This window comes from Schistosoma haematobium, chromosome 6 (assembly GCF_000699445.3).
Source record: "Schistosoma haematobium chromosome 6, whole genome shotgun sequence".
Lineage (NCBI taxonomy): Eukaryota > Metazoa > Platyhelminthes > Trematoda > Strigeidida > Schistosomatidae > Schistosoma > Schistosoma haematobium.
The window spans coordinates 10428641-10453403 of NC_067201.1; the positions used below are offsets into that span (position 1 = coordinate 10428641).

The window sequence follows — 24763 nt, forward strand, 5'->3', positions numbered from 1 at the left end:
TGGTTTTTTTTGTTGAAAATTCTTGGTATAATTTATATAGATATTGTTTATTCACAGATAATAACACAAAGATAATTAGAAAAACAATGAATTAGTGAATGTCCAATTCTTTTGTTGTTTTTTTTTCAAAGAAAAAATGCAGGTATAAAATAGCAGCAATAATAATAATACAATGTCGATTGAGTTAATGTTCACATATCAAAATCTATTCGTTTTGTAGTGAATCCACTTGGTCCAACTAATGTAACTGTACGTGATGAACTTGTTCCAGAAGTGACTGTGAATGGAGATGAATTAGCAACATATGTAGTCGTTGTACTGCCACCACCTGCTGGACGTTTTAAGCCCATTGTTAAATTGGCCATTGATGCACGACGTTCAGCAGAGCTTATCATTAGATTAACATCTTGTAAATCTTTACCAGTACTTCGGCCGACTGTAAAAATGACTTTTTTGGGAGATAGGTTTACTTGTTGTTTAACTGGACTGATGAATATATTACGATTACTGGCTAAACGTCTAAAATTCAAGATAAAAAACTAGTTAGCACGAATTTATGATAATTTTATGAATAGGTGTAGACAGTTGTTACGATAGGTGGTTACTATAGAATCTAAATTATTTCTTACTGTAGTAATGTGACAAGAATCCATTTTGACTGGTTTTAAATGCGATAAATAAGACGTGTGTTTATACATTTTCATATTCCAGCCTTGATTCACTACCAGGTACACAGATTCGTAATATTTGACTTCGGGTCACCAGGTTGTTTTGGACCGAAGTAGGTGGAGCGGATTTCGAATTGCTGACTTAATGGCTAAAAGTTTAACGCCCAAGTCATACCAAAGGACAACTTTATTTGTTAGAATGAATTTTAAGAAATTAGTTTTAGTCAAAACAATTAGTCTAAAGTATAAGATAAACAAATAAGATAGACGTGGTTTTTTATTGCAAATTAATAATAAACACTGAGTGTAACAGTCGCCATATAAAAACTCGATACATTTTCATTAGAGCCTGATAAACATAATATCGCACTAACAGTTCAAAAGTTTATGCGATGATAGGAATGTTTCGAATCTTATCTATTCCTTATGATGCCGTCATAGTCTTCTAGTATTGTTTTGAAACCATTAGTTTAGTAAAGACTGGTTATTTCAGTGTACACACATATATGCATAAATAACGAGTGGGATGTGAGCAATTACTGTTGTACATTATTTATTCACTTACCTAGCTTGTATTATATCTCCCGATGTAGTTGTTGGATCAAGACCTAAATTGAGAGCCGCGGCAGAATTTGAAGCTAAATTGTTTACGAGAATAGGCATTGGGGATAATGATGGATGAAGCGTCCATTGATTCAATACAGTGTTATCATCGGTTGATAATGAATCAGAGCCTAATGAATGATGTCCTGTTCGACAATTAGGATCTGTTTCATTATATGTAGAACGTACAGATGCTGCCTTTTTAATGAAGTCTTTCATTTGTGGTAAAAATATAACATTGTAAAATCGAGACAAATCACCGCGTTCTTCAGTATTGCCACGACCATAAGAAACTCTGTTGATGAGTACACGACGATATATATCTCGATAAGATTGAGGTTGCATTCTATACACCTGTAAATTCGATTAGAAATTTGGTTATTATGATTTTATACCTACACAGTGTCCTCCAATCCTTTAAGACTATTGAATCAACTTCATACTAACAATTATCTAAATAATCGATAATAATATAACCTAGTAATGCAGCGAATTATTTATGTGTAAATTTTCATGAGCTTGATTTGTTACATAATGATTGTGGTATTACTGATCTGGTCTAGGACAGATGAAGTTGATATGCTTTGCACTTAATCAACTACTAACTTAACGATTGGTGCAAAATCTAAAGACATGTGAAAGGAAATTTCTTTAAATGTTTGTAACACTATCCTACCGTAAAAAGGATTATTCTTTTGCATGTCATTTTCAGACGATATTGGGACTGGGCAATAAGAGAAAACCAAAGATTATGTACCAAGAAATAGATTCGAAACAGAATTTAGATTGAAAACACGTGATTTCATAAATAATTTTAATAATAAGCCTCTGTTTTACCTCTTGAGCCACACTTTTTCATGAAGATTGGGAATGTAACACACCACAACCTTAAGGAGGAGAATATAGGATGCGAGTTCCAACCTACCATTTAATGTCGGGAAACTGTCTAGTATCTACAATAGTGATGCATATGGAAAAACGGAACTTGTTTCTCATCTACCAACCTTGTATTCTGAACATCTGTACTTTAATTGGAATCATAAACTGATCTAAGTTGAACCACCTGTAAAAACCCGGAAGCACTGGGCGACCGTCTCGTTCTAGTTGGGGACTCTTATGTAGTGAACATTCACGATCCGTCATGCGGGAACGCTTACTAAACATCTAGACCAGTGAGCTGGCATCAAACAATGTTAGTGTCTAACAACAATCAACGCACGACACTGTGCAACTATCTTCCAATGATGGTCTAACCTAGGTTGGTTAATTATTTCAACAATCTCTACAACCCCATACTTAACATTTGTAGTCCGTTAATTAAATTCGTTTATCATTAGCATCATAAAAGATAACTTATAACAATTTTCAAGAAATCTAGGAAAAAACAACTTTGAACCACTTACCTGAACTATATCAACAAATGTAAGCGGACGATAGAGAACAAGTTTGCATATACCATAAATGCAACACATTATAACTTGGTCTATACAGCGATCTCTAAGCAATTCAGTTTCATGCACAATTACTTGTTCTATACATGTCCAGATTTTTGCCATAAGTTCACGAGTAAGACTTAAACGTTCGCATAAATCTCTTAAACGTAAACTGGCCATTTGATATGTTTGTCGAAAAAATATGGCAATTGAATCATGTCGAATAGGGAAATAATTAATTGTATTGCCGGAACCAGGCGTTAGAGATGTAACAACAGTACTATTATTACTACTATTAACGGTGGTAGTAGCACTAGTCACAGTAACTGCGGTGTTAACAATATAATCATCAACTAACTGCTCTGTTATCGGTTTCACATCAATATTCACATTATCCTGATTGATGCCAACATCATCTGATGTTCCAAGAAGACCAGAATCTATATTAACTGAATCAGTAGCTCCACTTGCAAGTAGTTGAGCTGCTGCTTGAGCAGATTCATCTTCAACTCCCGATGAAAGTAGCCGATAGATACCAGGTTGATTTGTTGAAAATTCAATGTTTTGTTGTCGACTAACTGATACTTTAGATGTAATACTATTACTGTTATTATTACTATTGTTACTACCTGTAAGACGAGGTTGTTTAGCATAAGAATTTGGTGAGAGTTTTATATTTTTGGTAGATATTACATTAGAAGTTAATAATTTTCGGCCAGGAGATATGGTAGTGGTATTTCGTGTGTAACAATCGTTAGAACCCTATGTAATAAAGAGAAAATTAAGCAATATGAAAGTAACCAAAATATCAACGAGCAATAATATTAATAATTATCATATACGGGTTTATGTAATCAGCATTGAGTTACAACTAAATTGTACGACGGTTAATGATATTCGACTAATCTAGTATTAAAGTAGGAGAGGCAAAGCTTGAACCCGTGACCTGCTACTGCTGGTTGAGTGTTGATTGAGCGCTTTAACTACTAAGCCACTTTCACAAAAGTCCAAAAAACTACGTATAATTCAAGTTATTTAAATGAGAATGTTTAGCCGTAGTAAGATATTTTATGAATTATTATGACTAGACTAGTTGAGTCGAATCAAAATATATACTCACCCTCAGGAGACGTAATATCCCCCCAATAAAAAACAACTTACACAAAACCAACCTACATCAGTAACTGCTTTGAACTAATCCCTAACTAATAAAATAATTTCATTTCCTGTTCCAACCAACGACGTTACAGAGAGAAAAAACATGAATAAACTATTTAGTTTGAGTTTTATAACACCTACTTTACTGGTACGCGTGTAATTTAAATGTCTGAACTAATCATTAATAAAAAAAATTGTTTGGTGATTCTAGGCATATCTTTGAAAAATATTATAATACACAACTTAAAGTTCCAAAGAATCCAACAGAATAAATAGTATGTAATGATAATAAATAATTATAGTTTCTGGATAGAAAATGAAAATTATATATACATAAATATTTGTGCTTTAAACTTATTGGAATTTTCAAAAACAGGGAAAAAGGACGCAAATCAACCCTGTTTAGCAGAATTTAGTACGAATTGATCAGAACCACTACAATAAACCATCTCTACAGTCAGAAGTAGGAAACTTTTTGAAGACGTAGTATTAATAAATTTCACTTGAAACAAATCCAGTGAGACTACAATTTATGATCGACCTTTGAGCGACGCTAAAAAGACCTTGAGAATGTCTACCTACATACTACGGCTAAATGAGGGTTATAAACCAGTATGAAGAATTAGGATTATGATTTACAGTTGAATTAGGGTTAGAAATTAGATTTAGGGTTTTCATCACGAATTGACATCAGATATAATGCCAAGATGCTATTTAGCTAAATGGATGAATGAATTTCACGACAAAAATCCGAGATCTGTTATCGTAAATCTGATTGGTCCGTCCATAAATGGTGGTCTCGCCAGAAATCCTTTTTACAACTTACTTATACATTTTTTTGAAATAGACCAAAAAGAATAAATAAAACGAAAAAACGTATTGGTAAAATTACATGAAATAATTTTTGCGGTTGGATACATAGAATGAACACACGAAAACAATAAGATTCTCATGGGAGTAAGTTGAAAGTCAAACAAACAGACACATTGAATAGTATAAGGCACAAATTATGTGTGAGTGTTAATAATACTGTTCAGTTGCCCAAAGTGAAGTAAATGGAGTGAGGTTTGAACCCGAAACTTAGTAACTGAAAGTGAAACGTTTTAATTACTAGACCACTGTTCTACACACATATTGCCTTATAATAATTATAAATTTATCGTAATATCAAATGAATATTTTTCTTACTTGATCAAGTTTTTCAGGAGGTATAACTTCTTCAATAGATGGAGCTCGTCCGGTTGCTTTCAGTACCGACCATACTGAAGAGTTTGTACGCCATGCATATGAATCTAGAATATATTCGACAACTTGATTCATATATTTAACAATTTCACGCGGCAAATCTAGGTTACGAACTAAAACTTCGACGACCTGTTAAAGAAAAAAACATTCTCATCGTTAAGTTAGATAAGAGATGAACGGTAACAATTGGTGTCCTTAAAAAAAAACTGTTAGAAAAAAATCGAGTAAAATTGAAGATATGTCAGAAGAGCATGAAATCAGATTGTAAGGAGCTATACTACTTATTTTACTCACTAATTACAGTCAGCTACAACGTGGGACCAGGCACATATATGCATCGGTCCAAGTTGCCATACCATATCAGCACAACAAGATGGACACCGGATTCATGAAAGTAGTTAATTCAGAGGTGGTAATATATAAAAGAAAGATTCCAATAAGGATATAGTACAAGAAGAAAAAATTGGTTCGTAGAAAGAAAGATATGAAGCGATTTTAATCTCATAGTTTAAGGGAAGACAGGGAGTGTATACACCGACGCCATTGTGACCGATTCTGAGCCATGTCACCAAGAGTCTCCAACCATTGGTTACGACAGTCACGCGGACCCCAACCAAGTAGTCTGCATCTACCAACATGGCTCAAACTACAAGTTAGTGACTTTAAGCACTGCTGACACGTTTTGGTTTGGCCGCCCCTAACTTTCTTCCAACCATCCCCAACACCGGTTAGCATTGCACGTCGTGGTAATCGGTGTTCGGGCATACGTAACACGTGGCCCAACCATCTCAGTCGATGAAGATTCACAACCTCATCAACTGATTTACCATCATTCCCTAAAACCCGGCGTCTAACCTCACTATTACTTACCTGGTGATCCCCGCAGACGCCAGCAATATTTCTAAGGCATCTGTGGTCAAATACTAGTAGCTTACGAGTATCTTCTACTCTTAATGGCCATGTTTCGCAGCCGTAAAGTAAAATAGAACGGACTGCCGCGCAGTATACTCGTCTTTTTATTGATAGACGGATATCTCGCCTTCGCCATAGGTGACGTAAGTTGGCAAAAGCCAAACGAGCTTTTCGAATCCGTGCTGAGATTTCGTCCGATACCAAATCATTAGGGCTGATCAGACTTCCAAGATAAGTGAAGTTGTCAACGCGTTCGACTACTTCACTCCCTATCCTTAGTTCAGGTGTTGACGCAGTCCAGTCCTGAAGCAACAACTTGCATTTCGAGGGAGAGAAGCGCATTCCAAACATTCTGGCATTGTTGCTCAGTGCTACCAAAAGACTGCATTCTATCAGCGTCTTCACCAAACAGGGCTGTCATCTGCGTATTCTTAGTCGATAAGTGGACCTCCTGGTAGGAGATCAATACCCGAGAACTCAGTCGACGAGAAAGTTATTTCCATCAGTAGATCTATGATGAAGTTAAACAAAAATGGGGAAAGTGGACAGCCTTGACGGACACCACTTGAGGTTGCAAAAGTAGATGACAGTTCGCCATAAGCTCTGACTCGACTAGTAGTGTTCGAGTAAAGAGCCTTTACAAGGTTTATGTACTTCTGGGGTACGCCTTTCAATGACAGACACTGCCACAGAATCTCGCGGTCTACCGAGTCAAATGCTGCTTTTAAGTCAAGAAAGACCACCATTGTCGGACGCCGATAAGTATCCCTGTGTTCTAGAACCTGACGAATGGTGAATATGTGGTCGATGCAGCCACGACCAGGTCTGAAGCTAGCCTGAGTCTCTCGTGTTTGCAGTCCACGAGTCTTAGTTAGGCGTCTGATAATTATCGAGGCTAGTATTTTAGATATTATATTGGTTAAACTAATCCCTCTATGGTTGTCACAGGATGATTTTAACCCCCTCCTATATATTGGGACGATAAGTGATTGTCCCATTCACATTGTCTGGGAATGGAGGGTAGTTGTAGAGTAGCTGAAGGCCAGCTGAACTGTTCTCTGAAATGTTCCGCCCATCGTTCTAAACGTCTGGACTGAGAGCAGATGAGGGTGTCGTCTTTTTCCGAAATAGTCTGACTTACACTTGACTTATTAATTCCAGTTTCTTTTATTAGTCTGTAGAGTTGTCTTGTGTTCCCTATAGCCGCCGCCTTTTCCATCTCTTGCTTTCGTTGCCCACCACTGCTCACGGTCGTTCCTTAGACTTTCGGCTAACCTAGATCTGATTTGTTGTCGCTCTTCATCGTATTCAGAGCCTGATGGGATGAGTTTACGAGAATTCATCAGTGCAATAGACCTTGAGGAAATCCATTGCTTCTTTGTAACCCAGTGGTTTAAATCACTGATAGATGTCACTGCTGTTTCCACAGCTGTTTGTATAGCTTTCCAAGCAACATCTGGGTCAACCTCGTTTTCAGAACTACCTAATTGTGACCTCAGTTGTTCCTGGAACCTACTTTTGGTTTCTTCGCTACTCAATTCAGTTCTAATGGATCTTTTTACTGTGGCTTTTTTGCGTCCAGTGAGGCGCAAGCAGATGCGTGCCCGTATTAGGGCATGGTCGGAATCCAAGCAGGTACTCCAGAATGAGCGACAATCTTCTACCGACCCTCTCCAACGATGACTGATGGCAATATGGTCTATTTGAGTCCATCGTTGGTTTGGTGTAGGGGGTCGCCATGTTAGACGATGTCTCTCCTTATGCTTAAAATCTGTGTTTGCTAAAAATAAACAATTGTCTGAGCACAGTTGCAGCAGACAATCACCATTATCTGTTCGTTGTGCCGGAATACTAAAATACCCACCTAAATGCCTTTTTGTTTGGTTTAAACTACCTATCTGGGCATTAAAGTCACCTGCTACGAGTACTGTCTGAACGTTTAGCTTTCTGAAGAAGTTCAGATAGCTTTCTGTAAAATTCATCTTTCACTTCATCTGAGCTGTAGTCAGTGGGAGCGTAGGCAGATACGACAAAAAGGCAACGACGTGTGTCCCTATCCTTCCGAGCTCTTACGGAGCCAATTAACCGAACAGCACATAAACGACTGTTAACGGGAATCCACCCTAACAGTGCTTGTTCCGCCCTCATGCTTAGTGCTATCCCTACTCCTGCCAGTCCACGAGAGCTTGTCGTCGGGTCACCAGATACACGGAGGGTGTATCGCGCTGGCTCTCCGTTTTTGCCGAGGTGAGGTCAAGTGAATGACCACACGGGGATCCTGTATGCGTGTTTCCGTGACACAGCATACATCAATGGTACGAGATTCTAGGGTTCTAGCCAAGGAAGCCTGTTGACCGATTTGACATAGGGTTCGTACGTTGAAGGCTCTAATGTGTAGTTTGGAGCGAGGTTTCAGTAGACCTGGGACAGTGTTCTGCGCACTAGAATCGTTGACTGTGGTGACACTTGAGGGGGAAGCCGAAAAAGGAAGTTTAGAGGTGAAAGCCGATATAGGAGGAATAATAGGAAGTGAAGACGGAGGTTGATTATGAATAAAGTAGTCTTGAGTGCTGTTAGAGGTATGAGGGCGGTTATCACTTCCCGGTTGCCCACACCGTGGAAGGGTTGTTCTGGAGGTACCTGAAAAGGAAATTGGATTAGAGGCGGTCTTAGTGACCTAGGAGCGTGACTGCAGTGCCCTAAGGGACAACTGCTTGAGGTCGGTCACACACGACCTTTTTATGGGTAATTTTTGTGTTAGCTCCGTACTTATTGAGACCTTACCGCCGGAGACGGATATCCGTGGGATAAGGCGGGGTGTGAATCTTTAGGGTCGACCTCTTCTAACCCCACCTTTCCTTGTGGGAAAGCAGCATCGCTGTCATGCTGGTTGTCTGAAGGAAACACCTTACTGCCGTCACACCTCTGTACAGTCAGCAGTACGACTTCACCTTCGGACCTTGGGTTTGTTGCTTTTAGTCTTACCGCTCTTCAACCGGCCTGTCTGGCATGGTGGGACCTTGAGGAACGGCCAGTAGTATACATCGGTGGCTTCATCACGATAGGCAAGCCCGACCACTACGTCAAGGTAGCAACAACGGTCGGGACTCACTAATTACACCGTTTTAGGATCCTCAGTCATCACTAAAGTTGTCGGTTATTTGAATTATTCTCTAATATACCATCTAACATTCCTATCTGAAAGTTTATATTATTGCCCAATCAGCTTTTGTAATAAGGTTTCATCACCAACAACTATATTTTTTTATAGGACAATCTTATCATAAATCTAAATAATTATCGAACACGAATGCTTTGCTATTGTTTTTCCTTGCTCTATAAAGTGCACGGAGGACAGTTGAAAGATGCATTCCAAGTGAGGACCGGAGTCAGACAAAGCTGCTTACTCTACCTCTTTCTCTTTTTTCTGGTGGTTGATTGGATTATGAGGACCTCGACATCTGAGAGGAAGCACGGAATACAAGGGATAGCTTAGATGTAAATAAACGATACAAATCAACAAATGTAGGTCAAACAGCTGGTGTAGCAACAAGCCTCCATATACACAAGGGAAAAACACACGGAACACCAACCCACTCTCACTTGGAGAAATTCTGGGAGATGCGGGAACATTCAAGTACATGGGTAGCAGAACCATCGATAAACAGGGAGAATCTGATGCAGACGTAAAGGCAAAGAATGGTAAAGTAAAGGCAGCATTCAGACAGTTGAAGAACATGTGGAACTCAAAACAACTGTCAACCAATATCAAAGTCACAATCTTCAATGCGAACGTCAAGATTGTTCTACTGTACGGAGATGAAACTCCGAGAACTACAACAACCATCATCAAAAAAGTACAAGTATTTATAAACAATTGTCTACGTAAGATACTTAATGACTGTTGACCTGATATCATCAGGAACAGTTTACTGTAGGAGAGAACAAACCAGCTGAGTTGGAAATTAGGAAAAGACGTTAGAAGTATATAGGACACACAGTAGGAGATCGCCAAACTGCATCACGAGGTAAGCCATAACTTGGAATCCTGAAGAGAAACGGAAAGGAGAAGGACCAGAAAACACACTGCGTCGGGAATCGGAAGCAGACATGAAAAGGATTGTCCAGGACAGAGTTGGATAAAGAATGCTGGTGGGCGACCTATGTTGCTCCATGAGGAGTAACAGGTGTAAGTAATTGTATGCGGTCGTTGTGTAAATTTTTTAATTACTTTGTATTTAGATGCTTTTACTGTTTATCATCTTCGTGGTTGGTTTGAATAGGTATCCGTAGTACATTTGTAGTGACGAGAACTCAGGTGGGGAAGACCGGTTTATTATTCAATGCAAAATCACATAGTGGATTAGTAAGATATGAAAACCATACATTAAATACATCATGTGCACATATTACTTCAGTTGTCTTTTACATACTTCATGATTCTTTCAATTCTGTTATTACAATCGCTCTCTATTTTCCTTCCTTTTCTCTTCAATTCAATCCTCTAAATATTCTGTTGACAGGCATTCCGCTTCCGGCTGGTGCTACATACTAATTATATCCGCCAACATAAGTAGGATAAACCGCACATCAAGTGATTGGAAAAAAATTGTCAAAGGTGTTCCTTTTAATGAACTTAATTGATAACCTACTGGATTATTTAAGAAACTTTTAAAAAAGAAAACTAGTTATATAGTAAAAATTAATAAAACAAAATGTTTCTCCTAAAATACATAAAATATTGATGATGCTTACTTTAAAGAATTGAACTGAATCAAGACTTAACGCTTCTAATATCCATGGAAAATGGTGGTTTGGTGGATCACAACTCACCATAACTATTTCCATACAACAAATGAATAAAGCCCGATGAAATGTATCTTGTGCTAATAATGTGGTAAGGTCAGGATGGGTACGGCGTGTTTTATTTGAATTATTTGAACTGGAGAGTGGAGTGAGAGTAGTAGTAACCAGTTTCTTTTCGATTCTACGAATTTCATCTAAGAGAATATTTTCTAAAGCCATGTAGTATAATGGATAACATAATTGTAGTCGTTGTTGTGCAGCTGAAATTGCTAAATTATTCGCTGTTGGTGTTATTGTTACTCCACTACTACTGATTGATTTTAATCCAGCATAAGCTCGTTGAAATTGTTCACCTAAATTATCTAATCTTTCACGAATTGTAGAGAGTGGTGATACAGAACAATGTGCATTGATAAGATGGACTAAAGATTCACATGGCTCATTGTTTCGACCATTTAACGAAATCTGTACAGAGAAAAAATTATTAAAAATAATATTTGTTTGATTGCATGAACGCTTCTTTTGTTGATAAAAGTGAAACAAGAAATTCCACTGCTGTGCAATGCGTATAAGCGAACAAACACTATTGATATATAAATAGTACATAGGCATGTTTTATAAAAAAACGTCGATATTGTCGACCCAGGTTGAAAATTGCCTAAAAAACAAGACAACTTAAGTAGCATGCATAATGCACCTTTTTAGATTACGACAAGATAATTAATACTCATTTGATAATACACCTTTATTTGTAGCTTTATATATAAATTACAGAAGACTGGGTTTTGTTTGCTGGTCACTGATAAGTGCGATTAGTTTAAGCTTATAAACCTCATTGGTTCGTAACTGCATGCGAAAATACAGATCAGCAATTTGTGACCTGCAAGGAAAAAAGTTGATCTGTCGTCATCTGTTTTATGTTATGTTTTTACAGTCCTACATACGTTTCGACAAAAAACTATGCAACTGTCCAAACAAGTATACAAGTTTATGCACCGGGTTGCAGTGTTAACAATACCACTAACCAGTTGCTTGAGCTACCAAAATTGCAACAAGACCAATGATTAACTTCCAAAGCCCTCCGTTTATGGAAGAGTTTATGCATTATTATCTGATTATACTACTCATAAGTAACTAATACTATATATAGTTCTTTTTAATACCGATTTCCCATTAACCACTTGATGCATATTGTTTTCTCAAATTTAGACAAGAACAACAGTGCTTGCATAGCTACTAGTACAATGACTTGTTGAGACTTCATCAGTGTCTTTGAATCCATATTTTATTATATATTTGCATTCGGAACAATGTGCCGTTCTCTGATAGGCAAGTAATTCTTTAAGAAAACGAAGGCTGATTGTGAGATACGAACACACTACTCAGATATGCAGTCCAAGATGCTAACATGATACCATCTGAGTCCCGTCTGGTTTCCTGTAAGACCGAGATACTTGCAATTGTCTGATTATTGAGTAGTGACTACTGTCAAACTAAATACAACTTTCTAGAAAAGAAATGGATAAAAAATAAATTTGAACAGAAGTTGACGAACTATAAAACACTAATATTTATATTAGGATAAGTAATTAAGGCAACTTTATTTCTAAAAAATACTATGGTTTAACGCCTTTGGAGCTTAAGAGCTCTTGTTCATGAAAGTGAAACTATACATACCCTTGTAAAAATTCTAAATGTAAACTCTAGGATATATATACATCGGTTTAAGCTGCCATACACCATTAGCAGTGAAATGTAACAATGGTAGCAGTAGTAACGATGTTAGCGTTAGTGGAAAAGATTAGAAACAAAAGATTCACCTCGAGTGACCTATAGCATTACAAACTATTCTGAGCTACATCACACAGTTTCTAACTACTATTTACAATAATCATGTAGACCTCAACTAGATTTTCTGGATCTATTAGAGTGGCTCAGACCAATAATCAATAACTTCGTGGACTGATGCCACGTCTCGGATTGTCTGTTCCAAACCTTCTTCTAACGTACTCCTACAGCAACAGATGATCCTTCGAGATAGGCGATGGTTGGATATAAGTAAAACATCAAGACCACCTCGCAGTAGATGGAGACCCACTACATCATTAATCAATCTGCCATTAGCATCGCTCACTCTGTGATCCTAACATACACGAGAAATTTTTCAGACACTAGTAATATAAGACTATCCTCTACTTTCAAGAGCCAAACATAATAGCCATAAAATAAAACAGAGGGGACTTCTAGTCAGGAAAATTGTCGTCTAATTGATAGACAAAATAAAATACAAGAATGTCTCAGTTTATGATTATTATAAGCCAAACGAACTTGTAATTGATTGAGATTTTGACTTCGAGCTTCAGGATTGCTAAAATTGACACCTCCATTAAGACGACTGATAGCACCAGCATTCGCATTACCACGCCGCGTAGTCTCAGTGAAACCTCCAAAACCAGAGTTACTAACTTCCTTAGAACACAACGGAAAAATATAAAAAACGAGTTAAAAATCATTATTTTATGAATTAAAATCAGTAAACGTGAATAAAAGGTAGCATAATGAGAACAAATAGTTAAGTAATTTAGAGAAAACAGAACGTCTGAGAAATAGAAAGCATTCGTTACCGTATTACAATTGATATGCTTAAACAAGTTTCCGTAAAAGTGCTATTTCAATCCTATTTAGAATGAAACATCATGTTTATAAATTTGAATCAACTAGCCAGTTTTAAAAAGCAAATCAAATGAATATCTTTAGTTTTATCTGCACTAATTTTCACTTAACAATATGATATCATATGGATATTTAGTTCAGTTGGAAAATGCTTGCCATAAATATCATACAAAGCATACTAGGCTGTTCAACAGAAGTAGAAATGATATCAGATGTAAAAAAAAGGTAATCAACTTTTGAAATGAGACGTTACATAATTAAGCTAAATCAATACTCACAATTGAGCATTGACTACGTCAAGACCTCTGTGGTAGGAAATGATAATTTAACAAACTAGTACGCCGATAGGCTTATAAAATGTTAAATGACTAACTTCATTTGTAAATTTCAAATTCTGACATTCATGAACTTCAACCAGTATAGTACTTCATGGGCGTTGTACGTTAATTTGAATATGTATTGAGTTATATAAAATAGATGGAATGTTGTTAGCAGTGGAACTTGTGTCATAATGGCTATACTGAGGCAATCTGCAAAGAATGCTCATATACCTATCAGGACTAACCAAATTTCAGTCAAGAATATTAACAACGGGATAATCCAAACCACTTCAAAGTAAATTAATTATTGGTTTATGATTATGACGAATAAGCGTCAGAAATTGATCAAATATACAAGTTCAGTGGCAATTAAAATATATCATAAGAATGAAAACTATTACAACAAAGTGAAAAATTAAATCCTATAGATATAATGTAAGTTATAAGAAGGAGTTATGAGTCAGAGTAACAAATATTTTCGTTATCATCGAAGTAATCCGCTCAGGATGCGTATATACTAACAGGGACTGGCCCTTTATGTCAAAAAAAGAAAAAAATCAGACCTTTACATAATTAAAACATTGAAATGTTAAACTAGAGGCATACTAAGAATGAACGAGTCAAAAAATAAATAACTTGCGAGCATATATCGGCGTGCAGATGGTGTCAGACCGACAGGTAGATGAAAATCAGACTGAACAGTACTTTCCCCGATTGATCCAATTTCTTCTGATGCATTCGGGCTCAGATAAATACGTTCATCAAAGTCCCCCGTACCGATAATGTATTCCTCATAGTTATTGTTCAAATTTTGAATTGTTATTTCGAAATTTTCCTGTTCTAATAAACTCCCAAGAACTGAAGGGTGAAGTTTGATCAAATCCTTAAAAAAATATCGCAAACGCCTGCATTTATTGTACAACACATTTTGAAAACATATTTCTAGGACTAAACAGTAGACATGAAAACGTTACGCAAATGAAATGGCAGATTAGATATTTTCACTCAAGTGAGAGGCTACTTGGATCTTTAAAAAAATGAAACAAGTAAACAATTTGCGCTCAGAATATAGGACCTATATAAACTGTTCCATGGAAATGACAATTATCAAACAAACTATAGAGAGTCTAACAATTTACAAATATGCACCGTTCAAACAATTCCAATTGACGTTCTCGAATCATTATGTGATCAACGTACGTGAAAGTAATGACAATCCACTTATAATTAGGAAGTGAATATTCCGTATAACATAGTATGTAGGAATTTTTTCTTGAAAATACCATTTATTTTTGTATTTAACTTTCTTTAGCAAAGCCCATCAAAAGCTACCATATATTTTTCGTTTCCTTACAATGAATCAGCCAGTCGGTTAATCATGGGCAAAGTAGGAAGTGGGGCAGTTTGACTTGACACACTATCAGCAGAGTGAGATGAAATTGTCAAGACAAATGCCAGAGTATTAATGGAAGTAGAAACATTAGTCATCGACAGCATGGTTCGGGAATGAACTAGTGGGATAAAAAGTATAAGAGTTTCAAAGCACAAAATCTAAGGGACGATATAGAGTGTATGCATCTGTCCCCCATTCAACGTCTCCAAACACTGGTTGCTATTATTTTATGGACTCCAACACACCTATTCATTTAAACATACAAACATTGGCATAAAATGGCACCAAATAGATATGCGCCATATAAATCATGCGATTTGTGTGAGGGCTGGGACACTACTTGGGCGCCCAAACCGAAGCAGGTGGTCTTCTTAGCGGGATCACACCCGGAGCCTTTGATATAAAGGTCTAATCCACAAGGCAGTGGAGCAGTCTCATGGTAGCCAGTGACCACCAACCTGGTTGAGGCGCTGGACTTTCGGTTTTCATCCTCTCAATTTCGTAAACAACACCCTTACCACGAGAAAGCAGTGAGTAGGACTTTTCTGGCAGTGACTGTATACTCGTGAACTTACGAGAGCACTTCAAGAGAGAGCGAACTCTCCTTACCCTCGACCGTACCAGGGCATTTTGGGGCCTAACTAGATAGTCTACACTTGTCCATATGGTTTGGCCATCGAGGTAGGCGATGGCTGGGTATACATAGGACATAATACTTCTCAAATGAAAAATAGCATTTTAAAATCAAATTTTGCCTAGTTTACTATCAGAAAATTTGCAATGCACAACTGTAAGTTTAATTTTATGAATTATTTAGAATAGCATCAAAATTTATGACTTTCGCTCAAAGAATAGAAAACCACTGAATATAACCTTCAGAGTTGTAAATTTCAAAATCCATACTCGATGTACATTCACGATATACTTAGTAAACTACATAAGTCCAAAATCTTTTAGTAATATAACATATAACAAAAGTATTTATATTATTCAATACAATTAGGCGACTGTTATTTTTGCACATCAAGCTATATGATGTATTAATAACTGAAAATGCTTTTATCTTTGAAATATTATATCACACGGCAAGTCCAGCCTGAGCTAAATACATTTGCAATCGCTTAAATATTTAACTGTACTCAAAATTGATTCTCTGAAATAGGTATGCACTAAAGCATAACTTCTGAGATAAATAATACTAACCTTTTCAATCAACCTTAGCATAAATGGTCGAAAAAAGTGTTCTTTCACAGTTTTACACTCAACATAATTAACATCATTATCTTCGCATATTGGACGTAGCATACAAGTTGGCTCATCATGAGGTGGACACCAAGTTTTGTTTTGAGCAACTGAAGTTAAAAAATCCCTAGGCAAACCATTTTGCTCCATATTGATCAAATCTCGTCTTCTGGAAAGCATAACTGCACCAAGAGTCCAGTCCAAACAGCAGGCTAGTAAGTGATAGGAATTGACTAAATCATCGGTAACTGCTGGAAAACTTGCTCGAGACTTGATGAATAGCAGCCATGTAAACCTGAATAAGTCAGAACCCGTTGGGCGCACTGAAATGATAAAAACAGAAAAGAATCGACACAAGTAAATAATTGTTCATATACAACTTAAACATTCAAGGCCATTAAATGAGTTCTCCATAATGCATACTGATGGGTGCATTAGTTAAAGTTGGTATATAACACAAACAACGTAGTGACAAATCAATAGAAAGAGAAATTTGTAAAGAGACGGCGATATTAACAAGGGAAACGATAGAGAGAAACAAGTCGAGATCATGAAAAAAGAAAGTAATATATAAAACGCAGCACAATAAAGTGATTTAAGTCTACGAAATAGAACTACATCGCCTACTGTACAGAAATTCCCAACATTTGAACAATAAATTAAATGATTTACTGATAAGTCAATTTAGAGAAGTAAAATATTTGAAGTGATAAGTAGATGTTTGACGAGGATGCTCGTCGTTAATACTTCTAAATAACATAAACATGATGATCAGGATGATAACTTTAGCTCCAACTTCACTCGTGCCTATGTTATGAATCTTGTGATTAGTCGAGAAAACAGATGATCAAGTCCCACTAGACGATGGTGAAGATTTAGATGAAATTTCGGTTGTGCTGAGGGGACTTAAGGACGCTAAATTTTGCGGATGCTTAAACTCTGCTCTGATATGATCTGTTTTGCAAATAGGTGTGCAAAGTGGAATCGTTGAGCGTACAATACTAGAAGTAAGACGAGAGAGATTGTAAACTTGTGACGAGGTGACTAAGTCATGGTTTACTTAGTGTTACTTTTATCAAATAACCGTATTATTTGAAAGATGAAGTACAATTACGTGGCCCAAGAGCAACATAGTCAGATTAAGACGTAGAACCAATTTATAAGGTCACAGATTGTTTATTAGAAGCATTTAATGTGCAAACCTTTTCAAAGGAAGTCTTTGAAATGACTGTATGAAGATAAAAGTATTATATATATACATATATATAGCTGAATGAGTAGTGCAAAGGTTGAATACAGGGGACTCAAGGAAGACAGTAAGCCAGTTGATAAAACCGTGAATATTTATCGGCTGAAGTGGTTAGAACATGCGCTATTGACGCCTAACCATTCGCAACCTCGACAAATGACGTTAGATGCCGTAAACGTAAGTTGGGGGAAAACTAAGATGTGGAATCAGTCTATGAATTTGCTGGACGGTTTATACAAGATTTCCAAATCAATTATCAGGTTTAGGTAGGTGTTTCAACCCGTTACGAGTATTCTGAAGATATCAGTATGATTTCGTTGGATTAATTTCTTAAGTTTTCTCCCAACATGTAGCCAAAAAACGAACCACAGGTTTTTAATATATGAGGACATTTTAAGTTATACAAACGAAGTGCGAATCTAGGTGAAAGACAACTTACTTTGACTGGTCTCATAATCTGTGTCAGAAAATAATACCCCAAACGATCGACCGAAATTACGAAATATCACCGATGAAACGGAGAACTGACGTTCAATGAGCTCGATGCGATCTCTCATATCATCCAGCATATCAGTCATGTCAGCCCATTTCCTAATACGATGAAAAAACTGTACAGATTAATTAGTAAGAGGAACATACCTGAACCATACTCATTTTGGCTGCAGATAACAATCGTGACAGAGATATATAGGCGTTATCGACATGTCCAGAAATTCCGTCTGATAGACAACGGCGACAACATTCATAGAGAGAACAAACAAGCCACTGGATTTGATCACCATCAATCGAATAATTCGCCCAAACATCTTGTTAAATCAAAACAATTTATCTAGTTACCTTTGTACTTTTCCCAAGCTTCCTCTCTAACAGATCCATCTATACATAAATCTTGACAGAGGTCTTCAAAACGTTTTTCAACCGGCTCTTCGTAGTCGAAATCTAAATTATGCATCACTGCAGCGCGTATTATTAGCGTCTACTTGGAAGCGGAAACGGTCTGGAACAACAACACAACAGTCAAGATCGTTAAATGACTCTGTAATAAGAACGCGACGTACTAGTACAACATATATTTCGAAAATTCAAAGATTTGGATCGGGTACAAAAAAGAGAAAATCTATTACAAAATAGAATTATCTATCGTTCTGCAGGGTCAGCTTAAATATGGCTTCCATTACATTTGCTGCCCTGCAATAAGAAAAACAGACTCACGTTAGTAACCTCATATGTAATGACTCCTAATACTACTAAATCTACTCAAAATGCCGCTCGCGCAAATACAGCTGATGGGTTATAACAAAAATTCAAACTTCGTAGTCTAAGAGATTTAAAACTTTTTTCTTGAATTTTACTTTTTGCTTATAGAGGATAGTTTGAACGGATTATAAGCTTTCGTTTAATCGGCTTCCGTATCTGGTAGATGGATGTCACCGATACATTCAGGTAGGAATCAAGGTATAGATAACGACTTTAAAATGTTTGGTAATTTGAAATGCTATACTGTCTTGCGTATTCAAGGATGTGTTAAATTGTGAATGAGCTTCTTCGGTAATTAACTGATATTTCTGTTACTTTTGACATCTAAATCAATAATACTTACATCGTTCTCAGTGATTAAGAAAGTAAACAGTGTTGTTATGTTCCTTTATGTGACCCTACACTATGTGGAGTTACCCGTCGGAACCAATAAAAAATCATTGGGCTAGCTTTTCTTGTTTTATGCCGTCGGTACCAGAGGTGCAATAACATATTTAAGAATTTATTCATCTCCATTTGTAGTGGTTATCCAAAGAGTAACTTCCAAGTACCATACACTGCATGACTGTTGTTTGTAGTGGCTTAGTTTCGTTAATCAATCACCTTGACAACTGTTATTATATAAATTATAACGGTGTTTTAAATCAGAAGGCGGATAGCACAGATCACAATGCCACAGGCACCTCGAGCGAATTGGAAGCAGAGAGGTGAGTGTGTGTATGCGAGCAAATACAGAGGCGAATTTATAGTCAAATCAAATAAGGGCATAGCAAGGCGAAGTAAAGCCAAATAATAGGATTCTAGTGCATATGTATATGGAGAAGAGAATGACTGATCGGGCTATATTTAAGCTATCAACATTTTAGCTAGAGAGAGATAGGTGCGCTGGCTGTCATATGATCAAGCGTATACGTTTATACGGACGAGATAGTGGTAATATTAGTGCAAAGAAATAAATGAGTTATTATTGTTCGAATAACATTGTTTGTTGAGTAATTTGAGAAAAGGGTTTAACAAAATGTAACTATAATCGAGGCTGATTGCAGGAGAGTTGCTATATGTTTCCATTTTTTCATTCGATGTGTAACTTTATTATGAGTGTTATTTTTACGACCCTTTCAGTCTACACACTTGCACTCCTGCGCACTAAAATTTGCTTCGTATATTATTCCTTGATTTGCATTTTATCTCATCTTGACCAAACTCTCAAACAGGTTCATCACAAGGTCAAAAATGATTTTTTCCAGATAGTTCAACATGTAAAAACAAGGATGGTTGTGAACGGATTACAAAGTTTCCCGTCTCACTCATCCATCCTGATTATTATTTGATGCACGATAAAAGCGTTGAGATTCACTCATATTCGTGTTTCTTATTATGTTATTTGTATTTTATTATCCTATGATGGTAGTGACGTTGCTTTACTTGGTCTCTAATTACACACTAATTTGCCGCTCTTTGGCTACACTTCTATAATATTTCGAATTATTTGAATTCTAGTAAGAACTAAGAATCCCAGAAATAACGCAACTGAATTAAAAAGTAAGACACAAGCACAAACGAATGTATTGTATTTAGAATTCGAAATCAAGCATTCAACAAGTACAAAAGAATCATTAGTTAATTCAAACACCACATCCGCCACAGCTTAAATAGAAGTATAAGTGTTTGTAATCGGTTTTACGTCTTCTCGTTAAGTTCATCCTGAGTCTGTCCGACATTGTATTGGATAAAATCTTTGTAGTATCTAGAATGTGCTCATTAGTATTGGAATTAACAGACGAAATCGGAACAGACTCACCTGGAATTGTATACAATCAGCATGTCGGTTTTGTACCGGAATCATTAATATCTAGAATTCGAACCATAGATTTTTCAACACTATCCTCCCCCACGAAATAATGTTGAATCTTTATATCCCCAAGTTATGAATAATGTGGCTTCATTTAAAACATATTTATCACATTGACTAGAGTAAACATTAGAAGTGTTTTTGTGACAAGGATAAACAGCATTTGATATGAAATCATCCGAACTGTAATGAAAATCGAGGTCATTTAGTACTCGTGCTTTGCATTGAACAAGTTTTTCACAAAGAGCAATTGCATTGTGAGGATAGGTATTATATGATATGACATCAGGATTTGACTCTTCTGAAATATTTTCATGAAATTTATTAAGGATGCCATTGCACAGTAATGGATCATTAGAAAAGTCAGCATCTATCAAAACTACATCAGGTTTTCGATCATGACTAGGTTCATTCAACATATCTTCCTCAGATGTGCAAGGAAATTTGTCAGAAATAAGTGTATCATTAGGAAAAACCATATCTGGTACAATAACATGAGGAATCTGATAAGTCGATTGATTAGAAACTGTTGTCTCATATGGATTATGAGTTTCATTTAACTCTGAACTGCCACATGACTCTACACTGTCTTTTAAAATCGTTGATAAAGATAAATGATCATTGGGAACACTGGACTTAATAGAATCAGAATTACAAGACATAATATTAGTTGCAATAAGATGAACATTAGTATTACAAACTGACTGAATATGTCCAGTATCACCACATTTAAAGCACTTAGAATTACGAAATTTACATGAATTAAAAGATTGGAACTTGCCACAGGACAAACACTGACTAAATTTGTACCCATCTTCGTGAAATGCATTGCAACTCCTCAATGAATTATCTGCATAACCTTGAGTATGCACTGGGTCGGGATGACGTAGTAATGTAGTGGAATTTTTTATATCCTCATGAGTCATTTTACGAGATCTCCCTCCTTTACCGCATTCGAAATTTGTATAATTAACATAGTCTAGCAGCAGTTCCTTGAGAGTTGTATAAGGAAGCGAGATAGGCTTTTCCGGCATAGCCAGAATTCCTAATAAGCTGTATGCTTCTTTTCCAATGAATGTGAGGAAATGTGCCACAATATTAACATCCTCATCATCTTCCTTGGTCATAACCCAGATTTCTAACCTTTCAAAATAATCCTCAAGAGCCTCAGAAGTTGAATGAATATCTAACTTTTCCATCGCAGGCTCCATCGTGACGCCAGTATAATATTTGAATTACTTGAATTCTAGTAAGAACTAAGAATCCCAGAAATAACGCAACTGAATTAAAAAGTAAGACACAAGCACAAACAAATGTATTGTATTTAGAATTCGAAATCAAGCATTCAACAAGTACAAAAGAATCATTAGTTCATTCAAACACCACAACTTCCTTAAATTAATTGACTTGAACTGTTTTTTCGAAGTAAACTGCTCTTCCAGTTAGCTGAGAATGCCTATTATTGACAGGCCATCAGCCTCTACTGCTCCTAATAATTTAGTTGTTTGTTATTTCACGGTTTCGATTCGTTGCCTTTGAGTATGTAAAAGTTGACTATTCTGTAGGGTAGCATTCTGACTTCTTTAGGCAAAGAGTTATTCTATAAAAAATGATTAGTTTGGTGGTTATTAATATTCTCGTTATTCATATTTTTGTGATCTAGCTGTATTCAGTCTCGTGTCTACAAATTGGTTGTGTGGTCAATTTCCTTTTCGGGTGTACCGTATGGATTTTAGATATTTACTCTTTTTCAAATTAGTTCCAAACCTTAGATTACCGAATCACTTTACTTTTTTAGCTATATGAATCAGTGTGCGTCATTAAATAGCGATTTGAGTCATATACCTTAGGGGCAGGGAACTCATTCATTACTGGTCAATACAGCGTTAAGTAGAAAGCTAATAAGCTGTTGTCAAATTATTTCTCATTGTTCACTAGACGCATTAGGGGTTATTGATTTAGAAAATACTCACTTTGGTTATCATTAATAATGGTAAATATACCATACGCCAATAATACTGGTGCACGCTCACAGTTACTGTATATGCTAACTCCGAGTACCAGATAAAAGATCAAAGGACACTGAACAACAAGTACCAGTACATTCAAAACGAGTTTATTTTCGACTCAACACTGACTTTCTGTCTGTATTCACTGCTGTTGAAACAAAGACACTAAAGCATAATGCATCTCCGACCTACTAAGTTACATAAATCTTTCAAAACAACCCAAGCTTTATAATCGAAGCTCGATTGAGCCAGTCGATTTCCCATTAACACCATAATTTTAGTTAAACAGCTATAGATACAAATGAACAAGGGGAATGTTAATGGAGTCCTCGATATCCAGCGTATTTGCTAATCCAGTAAGTACGAGACTGAAAACTTTAATTTTACCAAGAATTTTAATATGCATTGTAAAAAAACATATTTTCCATCATTAGAAAGAATTAGTAGGGATGAACTAATAATTTCGTCAGCAGCGCCCTCAATGACATAAAATCCCGTCAGGACGGTGTCACTCAGTAACATCATTTTGCATCTGTTAGTACCCAGGACTAATATATGAAGACTTGAAACTCAAATGAATTTGAAGCCGACCGATGCTAAGCAAACCGTCAGATACAACACCGGAAGCGCAGTAACTCATAAATAAAGTCGTGAATAATCCCTGTCCGAAAATGCCCAAATACATTGCGGCATTTTAATCATATGAAGAAACGAATTGAAATATCTCCCACACGAATCCACTTCAAAGCCATCAATAGGCATAAAACCAACAAAGGAAGTCGGTGATCTGGTGATCCCACACTGCATGAAAACTATCAAGATAACAAACCCGACACCAAGGCTTATACTAATGGGCAATCCTACCAATACACAGAAAATTCAAAATTATCCTTATGTAAACCAAACAATACAGCGACAGAATAAAATGGTAGATATCACGGGGAAAAATAAGTCGTGATTCAGAGAAATATAGAAAATTAGATTGATAAATCATACAGCTGGAATAATATTGCAATTCCAAAATCCCTTTCCTTAGTTACAGGCATTCTTCATCTTAGATATTTTAGTTCATTAGAACTCCTATGAGAACGATACGAGAGCAAACCTCTTTGGCTGATTGAATTCAGACATTAGAACTCAGGAATAAAAGGAGAAGTGATTTTGCAAATAAATTTGCTGTTGTCAACCATATTCATTGTAACCATCTAATACAGGGTTTAAATTAACTAGACTTCATAAATAACCAGTTCAGCACCATCAACAGAAATTTAACTGTGAAACGGTTGACCTGGAAGTTTACAGCAAGAATATGTCATTCAGTTTGTAGAATTAAAACTAAGGTTCGGAATGAATAATAACTGTCTAGGTATCTTAGATACGCGCTATTGCCCAGTTAAAATCAAAATAAGGTGACTGGGTAAATGACTGTTCTAGATTTCATTATAAATATAAATATACATTACTCACTAAACAAGTACTAAGACCCCGTTATCCAACCAATAATTGTTCAGCCAGTTAGCAAATCTAAATAACAATAAATAAACGAGTGGATAAAGAATGTAAGAAAATTCCCAAACGCATCAAATAAATGTCATTCGTTCAAAAAGTAATATTTGATTGCTTTATAACACAGGGTGTTTCCGATTCTGAAAGAGTGCTTCAATTCACAACCAAAAATGCACACTTCCAGTCAATGCAAGCAATACGACCAAATGGGGAACAAATCAATATGGTTGCCGCCAAGACTAATTATAAACTAAAACAACATAAATGTATTTCAGGAAAAAAGTGAAAACTCAGTAAAGGCGTAAGAAAAATAAAAACTGTAATAAAATACAAATATTACCATCTCAAATGGAAACAAAAAGACTAAAAAATGTACAACTGAAGGGATCAATAGGAACAAATTACAAACATATAAATGGAGGGATTTTTCACACAAA

The 24763-nt window shown here is 36.3% G+C and overlaps 1 protein-coding gene across 2 annotated transcripts; it reads right to left on the reverse strand.

Annotated features, from left to right (window-relative positions):
• Window positions 1–12: 12 nt before the first annotated feature.
• On the reverse strand, window positions 13–19135 carry RBL1_1 (Retinoblastoma-like protein 1). Of its 2 annotated transcripts, XM_051216831.1 has the most exons (12): window positions 18915–19135; window positions 18540–18699; window positions 18342–18508; window positions 18142–18310; window positions 16415–16776; window positions 14455–14701; window positions 13154–13290; window positions 10775–11290; window positions 5051–5236; window positions 2675–3466; window positions 1234–1625; window positions 13–519 (listed from the first exon to the last, which is right to left on the reverse strand). In XM_051216831.1, exons 2-12 carry the CDS (start codon window positions 18652–18654, stop codon window positions 192–194), a joined length of 3411 nt encoding a protein of 1136 aa, XP_051065448.1. In that variant the 5' UTR covers window positions 18655–18699; window positions 18915–19135; the 3' UTR covers window positions 13–191. The 2 variants fall into 2 exon arrangements, with proteins under 2 accessions (XP_051065448.1, XP_051065447.1); XM_051216830.1 differs by having other exon boundaries at window positions 10775–16776; window positions 18761–19135.
• Window positions 19136–24763: the final 5628 nt, after the last annotated feature.